Below are 12,141 nucleotides of genomic sequence, written 5' to 3'. Positions count from 1 at the left end.
TTCTTTTTAAAATTTTTTTTTATGTGTCAGTACAGGATTTCCGACAAGCATTTTTTGCAAAAAATACCCAATGTTGCAAATGTTGGAATAGCAGAAAAAAAGAATCACTGCTACAAACTATTATTCTTCTCTTTTATTACTTTTGTGTCCAAAGTTTGCGAAAAAAATCGAAAACTTCTGTTTTCAACTTTTTGTTAAAAAAAATAAAAAGAGATAAAAAAAATGAATTTCTTGATTTTCAAAGAGGCCTACGAGCACAATTTTTATGGATTTTACTAACGCGTGCGACAGCTTTGAGACACAGGATTTAATTAAGATGGCCTAAGGGGTTTATTGGATGTTCTTCTTTCGATCTGCTAATTGCATGGCCTAAGCTCTACATGCTACATATGCTCATGCTTTAATATGCCAATACATGGATCCTGGTTTTCTCTACCTGAAGTCTGTTTGACCAAAATTACCATCATTTTGCATATCAACCCGTAGCGTATGTTGCACAAGAACGCATACTGTTCACTCTTCACTCTGCTGGCATGTGTATGTGGGGTGCTACCGAGTGCGCTGTTAGCACCCCGCATATTGTATTGTGAGAAGGAATTTTGGTCAAACTGAATTAAGGTACAGAAACCCAGGGTCCACCTATTAACATTTTATTTAGGGCTTGAGCCAAAAATGCCATGAGCCTGAGATACATTACACACTATTTTGGTCCAAATGCACAGCAGATAATCTAATTCACCTTTTAGGTAAATCCCATAACCCTTTGCGAGTACACCTGAGAACTCGTCATACTGCGTCTCGCCGATGCGCACATCGCTTATCGAACATCGTTACTGCGCATTACAAGTCGGCGTGACGTCAAATGACGAGTTCTCAGGTGTACTCGCAAAGGGTTATGGGATTTACCGAAAAGGTGAATTGTCTTGCTATCATGCTATATTCCAGTGTTTCTATAAACTAGCCCAATCTATTTAGCAGAGTAAAGCAAGGTTCCATGTGCGATTTTGAATCAATATTCACTATGCATCATGGGAAGGCATTATCTCTGCCATGGTCCCAAAGATGGTAGACTTTCTAGAGTATTACACATGGGATGGGACTATAAAACTGCTACATTGGTGTTGGTCTGCTGGATAATGAAAAAGAATGATTTCAAGTGGTTTATATGATTTGTGTTAGCCAAGGCCAATACATTCAAATAATATTTCAATGATTACCTACCATTTTATGATTTTTGTTGGTATCAAATGCCATATAGGTTTCCTGTGCCAGACTGAAGACCTTTGATAGCAGTGATTCCAGCTCATCTGGCAGATGATTGGATACAAGTGCAGTAATGTTGCTTAGAACAATAGTTGTAAACATAACCTGAAGAAAAAGAGATATTTTGTTCAAACATTGAAATAAAAAACAATTGCATGAATGAGGAGCATCAAAAGTGGGGGGGGGGGGTACTCAAGTTTGGTTTTGGTAGGGACGTGCCGCTGAGAATTTGAAAGTGGTCGACCCATAAATATACCAATTTTTCAAGAAATTTGGACCCATTGATATACCAAAAGTCAAAATTTTCGGCCGAATTGAACCCAAATTGTCTTAGTTTTTACCAATGTTCCCAAAATTTTGGGAAAATTTGAAAATTTTGGCTAGATTAAGGAAAAATTGGGCTATTTTCTGAAAAAATTGAGAAAATTTTGAAAAAAGGACCCATTCATATAACAAAATAGGCTTTGAAAAAGGGGTCATTGATATACCAAAGCTGAAAATGCTACCCATATTTGCGGCACGTCCCCGTATGGTCAATTGTACTGAGAACCCCCCCCCGGTACAATACTGTAAAGTGTAAATGCATATTTTCAGAGCCATGTTTACCTTTCAGAGCACAGTCCACTTGAAGGTCTCCTTTCAAAGCCACAGAATCTTCAGTATAAACAGCTCTTTTCAGTACCACTGTCTCTTGAGTAAATAAGGGACAATCTACTCACATATCATTAGGCAAAGGGAAGCACACAATGGTACTTGGTAGACAAGGGCTAGTCTACGCAGAACTAGTTATGTCCTGAAGAAGTCAGAACTAATACTGACAAAAGCTTGACAGCATTATACTTTTTGAAAAGCAAACCCATTGAAACGCAATTTTTACTTTGATGGGGTTATACCAGGGAATAAATAAAGATTGGGAAGCGCCACTCAAGATAAATGTAATAAAACTATGGGTGCCGCCATTACCCTGCCATCGCAGAGGCCTGGAACACTACCATGATTTCTACCGCTATATCGCGCGTCCATGCTCCGCGTTCAAGTCATGAAAATTACTGGTAAAATCACGGCTTGCTGCATCCACGGTTAGACTTTTTCAAGCCTGCTACAGTGCATTTTTTTCAAATGTTGAACAGCTTTTTTAATACTTTTAATTATATTTTTTTAGCGCATCCATGAACTTAATTTATCAAATGCATTAAATCAACCAACAATCCCGCTATCCGGGCCAAGATTTATACAATAAAAATACTGTTTCAATCACGAAAATTAACCTAAATTTCGCGCATACACGCAAGACTTAGCGATAGTCTATTCAGATATCGTTGTCAAGCTCGAGGTGATTGACCTCCAATGATTGACAGTTGGGAACGCGAACTGTACGCGATGCTGAACGCGTAGTCAAGGTAGCCGGGTTCTAAAGTGGGTGCTAAAACTCAAATGGCGGCCTCCATGCGTGTACCACGGGGTGCTAAAGTGGAACCAAAACAACAGCGGGAATCGTGTGTTAAATCTACATAGAAAAAAAAGGAGGGATCAGCGAAATTTACTGTCAGCCCTCTGGTTATACAATTTAAATTTTCACACACATTATACATACAGAAGTGGATTCTGGGGGTGTTTTAGGCATCTCCACCCCCCATATTTTTGGCAAATCATGTAAATGAGCCCACTTGTGACAATTTTTGGTTCATAACTGCTCCTCCACCCTCCCAGCTGATATATGCACCTTAACTTGAAAATCCTAATTCTCACCTGAGGATCTGACTGAAAGCTATGTAAAGCTGTCAACAACTTGGGAAGAGGTAATGTCATCAGAGACATATTCTTCTTCTTGGCTAGGTGGGCTTTCTCTGCCATCTGGTATTCTGTTGGAAGATCAAAAGTACAGGTGCAGATTTAATAGGCAGAAGTTAGTTACAGCGTTCAAAGCAGTGGTGCACCATAAGGTTAGTCACCAAAAATTCAGGAAGCTTATATAAAAGCTATATTTTATATTATATACCTCATCTACAGATTACCGCCATCTGATTGGTTAATAACGCGGACATAGTTTTGACTATGCCCACAAAAGTAACTATTCCCCGGGCATAGTTCTGTGTGTGCTTTGTTCAAAGCGTAAAATGACATTACGCACACGTTAATGTTTTCGCGCACTATAATTACGCGGAAATCGCAGATTGTAATCTGTGCCATTCGCATTGAAACTAAGTAATTTCACTTCCCAAAACCAATGCTTTTAACCAAACAGATGACAAGAATCTTAAGATTTGGTATATAAAACAAATATTGACTGCTTTTTATTCGGGTCATGGTTAAATTATAGGCCCGCGGTGATCTCAAAACCATGAACCTCTTATAGGTACAAAACCTATAAAACTAATCCCACCACCCCCTCCACACCCACACACTAATTCTACACCTACCAGGATAGATGAGAGCAGCCAATGTAAGATTAGATGATGACAAAGCTAGTGCTGTGACTTCATTACCTATCTCTAAGAGACTAACCCTACCCCCCCCCCCCCCCCACACACACCCCACTGATTCTGTACCTACCAGGATAGATGAGAGCAGCCAATGTAAGATTAGATGATGACAAAGCTAGCGCTGTGACTCCATTGCCTATCTCTAAAAGACTAACCCTACCCCCCCCACACACACACCCACTGATTCTGTACCTACTAAGATAGATGAGAGCAGCCAATGTAAGATTAGATGATGACAAAGCTAGCGCTGTGACTCCATTGCCTATCTCCAACAGACTAACCCTACACCCCCCACACACACACTGATTCTGTACCTACCAGGATAGATGAGAGCAGCCAATGTAAGATTAGATGATGACAAAGCTAGCGCCAGTGACTCCATTGCCTATCTCCAACAGACTAACCCTACACCCCCCCCCCACACCCACTGATTCTGTACCTACCAGGATAGATGAGAGCAGCCAATGTAAGATTAGATCATGACAAAGCTAGCGCTGTGACTCCATTGCCTATCTCTAACAGACTAACCCTACCCCCCCCCCCCCACACACACTAATTCTATACCTACCAGGATAGGTGAGAGCAGCCAATGTAAGATTAGATGATGACAAAGCTAGCGCTGTGACTCCATTGCCTATCTCCAACAGACTACCTCCTACTAAATGCTTTTGAAGAAATATAGAATAATCCTTGCCCACTAGGTGAAAATCTGACAATAAAAAATAAGCAATTTCAAAAACTGATAATCTTTTGAAAATGTAAAACTTGTCGCCTGCAGTCAACACCAAATCAGTGAGTAAGTCTTGAAAAATCTTTACCACAATCTGTTATGCGCCATCAGAAGTAACATACTCATATCAGACAATTGTCACAATGACACAGACAGTTACAAAAAGATCTGACATCTTTGCTGTAACACAGGTAGTTGACATGTTTGTTATGTTATTTGTTTTTGTTATGTCTATGTGACCTCAATGTCCTCAATACAGATATCAAAGTTTAATAATAAACACTATAGCATGCCCACAAACTATCAGCGTATAAACTCAGCTTACTTTGATGTTTTTTTGCAGGTGTGTTCACTTACCTGTCTTGTGAAAATCTGGTTTGTGGATGATGCACATCAGCTGGTGAAAGACACTGATTTTACCTCCAATTGATACTTTGTCTTTTGGCATAAATCTGGCTGCTCACCAAAACAAAAGTAGAGAAAAGCATGGATTAATATAATTTAAACAGATGAAGGAATAAACACGGAAATGTGAAGAAAAGAATTTTAATTCTGTCTGTGTATTTATGAGATTGAGAGAAGTTAGCTAGCGAGCGGAACAGAAAGAGTGCACAAAATATTAAATTCGGGAAAAATAAAACAATATATTTTACCAAAAGATTACAGACCCAAAATTGCACCATACTTAAAGCTATGGCAAATTCACCATCTTGGTATGTCGCTCATAGAGTGCAGTTAATGTGTCTCTGGCATTCATTGGCTAGGGCCCAAAATTGAACGAATTTTAATGGTTTGCGAATGTATACACGGCTTAGTGTGTATTTGTGGCATATGGTATAACATTCAGAACTCAAACAGCCACACCCTTTGAATCAAAGCAAAATAATCTGGCGTTACATTAAGTGCCCTCCATGCTTGTATGTCCTTGGTATATCATATCCTCTACCTGTCATCAAAAAGAATAAACAGGATGAATTCTAGTCCGAATAATCAGTCCCAGAACAAAATATTAAATTAATTTCTGATATGATCGTGTTCTGGGTCTGAACTGTTTCCATATGAAATCTTGATGGCAAATTGGACAAAAGAAGCACATGGTTCTACTCCATGAACGGCACACAAATGTGGCAGAGCCGGTACTCTTTGACTCTACCTCATAGCAGAAGGAAATGAGAAGTGACACAAACATAAAAGGGTCCAGAAAGTACACTAAGTACAAAATATAACTTGGTATACTTTCTTTTCTGCAAAATGCAAAAAAATAATAACAATAATACAGAATCACTATGCTGATACTATGACAAGATAATGTACTTGACCATTCATACTATCAAAAAAGTTTCAATGTGGTTCATTAGAAAAGAAAAATATAACATTCTACGAAAAAAAGACACCTAGAAAGAAATCTAGATATCTATAAAAATCAAGAAATCTAAATAACAAAAAAGAGATTTATTAGAGAAAGAACTAAGGAATGGATGAAGGAAAGAATGAAGGAAGTAAAAAATGAATCAATGGAAGGAAGAAATGAACAAAGGAAGGAAAGAATGAAGGAATGAAAAAATGAAGGAATGAAAGGAGGAAGGAAGGAAGGACGGACGGAAGGAAGGAAGGAAAAAATGAACAATGGAAGAAAAGAATGAAGGAATGATAGAAAGAGGGAAGGAAGGAAGGAAGGAACGAACGAACGAAGGAAGGAACGAAGGAAGGAAGGAAGGAATTGTGTACCTGAAAAGTTACCACCTGGTCTGTTATGTCTGCAGTTGCCGCTTCCTCTGCTGCCATTTTAAAAGTCTGTTGTTGGTTGACATTTTTCCTAGATGTGAAAGGTGCAGTGTAGAAATCCCATTGTGTGTGCATTGTGCTACTTCCATGCATTGGATCCTGTACAGTGAGGGAGTCATTGTGCTCATAAAGGGATTACCACATATGTCATATAATGACGCTTTACTACCCAAACTGAACATCAACCTCCTTTATATCTGCCGTTCTTCAAAAAGGCTTGTAGACACAAATTGAAAACCAATACATTTTGATTGAGACCTTTGAAAATTCGATGCCTATATCCAGCTGGTTTGAAATTCACGATATATAGCGATTGAATGTCAAATGCGGCGGGTGCAAATCACTATATTGTAATCAGTTCCAGTTAATATTTGACTGAACATTAATTCTAGTAACGGTATATGAACAGGTCTTTATGCCTATATGTATATTACTATTATTAGTCATTGTGTAAGCTGAATTTATACTCATTCTAGACTGAATCCTTCCTCATCACCAACTGCACATGCCATTTATGGTGTTGACCAGCTGAGGGCATCAATCTATGCTCAATCACTATCCAGTTTGCGGAAAAGCCAGTCGCACACATGCTTAGTGTGCAAAAGTGGCGTTGATTGCACAATGAACCTGTGTGCGATTTGCTTTCTGCAAAAGAAATTAAGTATAAATTTAGTTTTAGAAATGACAGACTACCAGTGTTCTTCTCAAATTGGTTCTCTTGTGACCAGACACACTGTGTATTGGTTCAATCAAGAATTGAAGAACCTTTAAACTTTGTATTGGTGCATTCAAGCAATTCCTCCCGGTTTTACAACATTAAGTGCTTTTGGCCTTTGTGAAAGTACAAACGGTTACTGTCACCAGAGTTCTAGAGCTATAGCTTTACCTTTGGATTGAATCCATGTTGCTGGTATGTTTTTGGTTTATCATATCCTCTACCTATCAAAAAGGATAAACAGAATGAATGCATTGATTAGATAATATAGGTGAAAACAGATTTCCTAAATCATCTTATCCTGCAAATTTCATAAAACAACATCATTGTGGCTTGCCAAGCATGTACACGAATTAAGTTATTTTTCCATAGTCTGGCCTTGTTTTGAGTTCACAGGATGTATTTAAGCATTATTTGTAGAATTTAGCATATGTCCAAGCTATTAATTTTGCCTGTCACAGGGGCAAACTGTCCATCCAAAATGATGAGTGGTGTCATGGCTACACACTAGACAACATGCTCATCTAGTCATCTATCAGGGACACAGTTCTTAACCACCCAATACATTTGTACATTTATTGAATGACCTTTGAAACTTTAGGTACAAAAACTCATACTATGCAACTTGAGGTCAAATTTTGCACTATGATTGTTTAATTGAGGTTAAAGAACTATGCTATTGTGATGAGGCCATTGTGGTCCATAGTGATAGCTAACACCCTGATAAAAATTCTTACCTGCATCTCTAAACCTGCCAGTATTTCTTCCTGGTTCTCTCACCACTCTATAAGCAGCAGTAATAGTTGTACTCGTCATACAGCAGCAAATTAGCAGCAGTATCCCAAACATAACCCAGGTCCTCTCCATCCTGACTAGTAGTAACCAATTCTGGCTGCATTGCCTGCTTTATTACTGAAACTGATAATTGTAATCAATATTAAAATGTTATTAATAAAATTATTATTAAAATACAATAAAGTGTATAATTTCAATAGATTAGGCCCCCTATTATTAAAATATAATAAAGTGGACAAATTAAACCTGCATAGTATATACCCTCAACATTGTGATCATATAAAAAACTTGTTTGATTTGCTCAAATTTGTCAATAAATGGACAGATGGAACTGACTTGTATGAGAGCTGCCATGATTAATCATACATGGAGTGAATGATAGAAAGGGAGAAAGGGATTGATCACTACCGCATACCCAGAACTCTGAAAAATGTAAGTGCCAAGTATGCAAAAAAATAGTGTTAAAAAGATCCACCAAATTGCTTCTGGTCAAGTACCCTCACATACCCGAATGTAGTGAGGTTGCTTGGCATATCCGCCATCTTAAAATTACAACAGATTGGCTAGCCTGTCAATTCAAACTTCATGAGAAGCCTATTTTAGTTGCAAAATGAGAACACAGAGTGGCTAATCTTTAACCCACATTCTCAATCTCTCATGCCAGAAGTTAAAATAAAACGATCCCTAACTAAGTAGGATCTTGAACTTTACATTCTCGAATCGTGCCAGTGAAACGATTTGTTTACAAAATCGTAACAATCCTTGTTCCGACAATGATTCTATTCATTCTGCACACCACAGGTGAACTGGTTTAGACGATCGATTGAGTTCAATTTGTATGCAGGTTACCAGGTCATGCCTAATGGCGATCTCGCATCTTGAAAATATTTTCCAACCATATTGCAAAATGATTGGAAATACACCATCACGGAGACTCGATCAGTAAGCAAGCATTATTGAAACTAAGCAATATTTAGGGTTCGATTTACACAAATAGGTATATGCACTCCTGCATGTAGAACAGAAAACCTACATGCAACAGCAAAAAGTTGCATGCACCCTTACTCGAGAACTCTAGCTTAGAATTTGCACACAATAGTTACGCATTCGATGCTAGAGTGATTTGCTATCGTTTTTTCAGTCCGACTTTTTTCACCTGAGGTTATTGATTCTGTTTAATGTTGAAATTTGGATGAAAGTTATTTCGAAGAGTCAACTGTATCTTTTGAGCAAGATTTGCCTATTTTGGACAGTCTAAAATTTTGCTGAAGTGTAATTTTAGCAACTTTTTAGATGCAATCGGCTGTGTTTACTTCTGAACTTCCATTACTGAACTAAAAGTGAACTTGCTTTACACGGTGTCATGCTTCAGCGAATCCGACTAGATTTTGTATGCAATGGTCTCTAGCTTAGAATGTGAAGCTATCGGTGAGCAAATTCTTGGCTAGACTCCTCAAGCAAATGCACCCCTGGCAGCTCCACACATGCACCTATACTTTCCTCAAGGGGATTTAATTACGCTAACCCTATGACATCACTTTCTTTCCTTCAAGTTCCTTGTTTACATTCTGTGTATTTCAGATCAGATAGCAATACGAATTTGTGTGCTACAAGCTTCCTGATCAGGCCTTTTTAACTATGCCTAGACCAGGAGCTCCTGGTCCCAAAGATGGCTCCTGGTCCTCTAGTTTGTATTGTAAAATATTGGATACACCAGGAGCCAAAATGAAATAACACCTGTATTCACACATTATTTGGTAAAATTTTCAACAACTTTATAAACATGGCCTGTTTTTCAGGGCCGATATTATCTGTATGAAGTGGATGATGGGTGGTTGGAAAGTTACATGCACAGTGTGCATACTAGTCTATGTATAGAAAAGTTATATGCACATTAGAAAGCAAAAATCTACATGCACTTGTGCATGTGTGCACCTGGGTAAATCGATCAGTATTTCTTCTTTTAATTTCTTGGATAAAAATGCAGTTTACAGTATTGATTAGTTTGATAATAGTGGATTTAAAAAACAATCCGCGAGTAGATGTTGTGATAAACAGTTTTGACGTTTCCGTTGGAGGACATGTGAATCCATTAAGATGTGACAATCAATTTCATGATTTAAACCTGTCCTTTTAGCCGATTATATTATAGTTTCTTGATAGCGTTTAAAAGCCTGAAAGCATCACCACTAAAGATACGCTAGCAGTCACTATAATCATTGGATTTCATTTCTTGTGTATTCTTCACTGTATGAAAAGCCTCTTCTGTTGTATCTTGTATCAGTAGTATTTCACACACAGTCATATAGCTTCAATCAGACCTTCATTTTCAACAATTTTCCAATCCTGAGAGGGGCACATACCCCTGAGTCCCCAAGTGTGTCGGCCATGGGTTTTCTACATTTCATACTTTGGTGATCCCACCAATCCTAAAATTAATGGCTACACACCTGGATTTCAAAATTTACTCTTTACACAAATACTTCTACTGCAATACCGTACTTGGCATAGTCCATCAGCTTGGATTTCCCGCCATGGAATAAAGTTGTACGGTACATGTGCGGTGAAGGTGCCATCAGTGCAGAAAATTACATATGTGCGAGTAAAAAGACCATGGGAAATTATGGGCTGGCTGCAGCTACTGCTCCCCTGAACACCTCATAAGATGGTGATGACAAGGTGCTCGCTGGAAGGGTATTCCACCACACTAATGTATGTGGGAAGAAGGAGTAGCGATACAACTGGATACGTGCTGGAATACGTTGGAATTTGTCTAAGACCTTGTGATGGATGGAGCCATTTGGAGTGAGGTAAGAGGCTGGATTTACTGCCACAATGCTGTGTTTGATCTTATACAAGAGAAAGAGGCTGGATGTTTTACGCCGCTCTTCTAGTGAAGTCCATTGTAGCTCCTGCAACATAGCAGTAACACTCTCACAATGGTGATATCGATGGATCCTATTGATGGCCTTAGTGGTGTAAGGATTCCATATGGGGCTGCAGTACTCAACATGTGGGCGCACCAAATAAAACATATATGTACATTGTATGCAGTGCCGTACTATTACGCTGACTTTCGATTCGGCGAGGAGGATTTCGATTTCGACCTCCTGGTTTGTTTACAAACAGAGAGGTAGACAAAAAACGTTCCGCTTGTCCAAACACTCAAGTATCAGAAGGATGGTCCACAATAGCGTGATTCACGTAACCTGAATAGGGATTAAAAAGCTGTCACGTAGAACCATGTGCTTCTATTGTCCAATTTGCCATCAAGATTTCATATGGAAACAGTTCAGACCCAGTACGATCATGTCAGAAATTAATATTTTGTTCTGGGTCTGATTATTCGGACTACATTGTATAATATTGGTACGACATGATATGATGATGATGATGCATCCATGAGATATACATTTGACATGAGAATGATGAACATGATACACATAACTTATACTCATACATGTATTATTAAGCTTTCTTTTTCAGCATGCAAGGTCAGTGGAGGTATTCTAAAGGCAAAGCTTGAAATCATTAATTATGATGACATATTGACAATCATTATCAAGTAAACATGGTCAATGATTGAAGTACATATTTAGGGGCTGTGCAATAATTATGAGCACCGGGGGGGGGTAAAATTTCCAAATGGCTCGCCAAAATCGCTTGCCCCCCTCACGGCACACCAAAAATCGCTTAATTGCCCCCCCTCTCGGCCGCCAAACAATCTTTGCCCCCCTTGAACATGCCAAATTTTTGGGATCCTAATTTGCAAACCTTAAATGGTCTAGATGTATGTTGCGAGCGCAGCGAGCAGGAAAATGTGCATTTTTTTATGCGTTTCCATGTTTTCCTTTTTAGAGCGTTTTATTAAAAAGGCGGCCCATGAATGTGTGCTTGCCCCCCCCCCCCCCCCTCTCGGCTGGCCAAAAATTGCTTGCCCCCCCCTTCGCGTCGGCTTGCGAAAATTTCTTGCCCCCCAATTTTACCCTCCCCGGCTCATAATTATTGCACAGCCCTTAATTTAATGCCGTCACTTTGCACATGACCCCCTCCCATATGCGACTAGAGATGGTGATTGTACGTGAACAGTAAACGACAGATGAGTGAGGGTTCCAATTGAAATCAAATTGAAGTACATGAGTAAGCTTAAATTTATTCATCATGTCTGAATCATTAAATCTGAGACTAGGTATTTTAGTCTTAGTCTTCGATATTATAACTTATCTTGAATTATGAATCACCCTACCTTTGTTCACATTATTGTTTTAGCTAAACTAAATCCACATGAATCAGAGAGATAACATTCACAAACATTTGCAAAACTGCAATCAAAACAAGATGAAAATTTGACATGACCTTTGACATTAGCT

The 12,141-nt window shown here is 38.7% G+C and overlaps 1 protein-coding gene across 1 annotated transcript in view; it reads right to left on the bottom strand.

Annotated features, from left to right (window-relative positions):
• Positions 1–12,129, bottom strand: part of LOC140148005 (uncharacterized) — a 38,131-nt gene extending 26,002 nt beyond the window's left edge. Inside the window, exons 1-8 of the mRNA XM_072169830.1 lie at positions 12,018–12,129; positions 7,714–7,894; positions 7,148–7,200; positions 6,205–6,360; positions 4,834–4,932; positions 4,315–4,455; positions 3,013–3,125; positions 1,222–1,368 (exon numbers count right to left, since the gene is read on the bottom strand). Of these exons, the coding sequence (XP_072025931.1) occupies positions 1,222–1,368; positions 3,013–3,125; positions 4,315–4,455; positions 4,834–4,924 (492 nt within the window). The 5' untranslated portion in view covers positions 4,925–4,932; positions 6,205–6,360; positions 7,148–7,200; positions 7,714–7,894; positions 12,018–12,129. The remainder of the gene's footprint in view (positions 1–1,221; positions 1,369–3,012; positions 3,126–4,314; positions 4,456–4,833; positions 4,933–6,204; positions 6,361–7,147; positions 7,201–7,713; positions 7,895–12,017) is intronic.
• Positions 12,130–12,141: the final 12 nt, after the last annotated feature.

This window comes from Amphiura filiformis, chromosome 3 (genome assembly GCF_039555335.1).
Source record: "Amphiura filiformis chromosome 3, Afil_fr2py, whole genome shotgun sequence".
NCBI classification, from domain to species: Eukaryota; Metazoa; Echinodermata; class Ophiuroidea; order Amphilepidida; family Amphiuridae; genus Amphiura; species Amphiura filiformis.
Note: the sequence above shows the minus strand (reverse complement) of the source record. Positions and strands in the feature narration are given on the sequence as shown.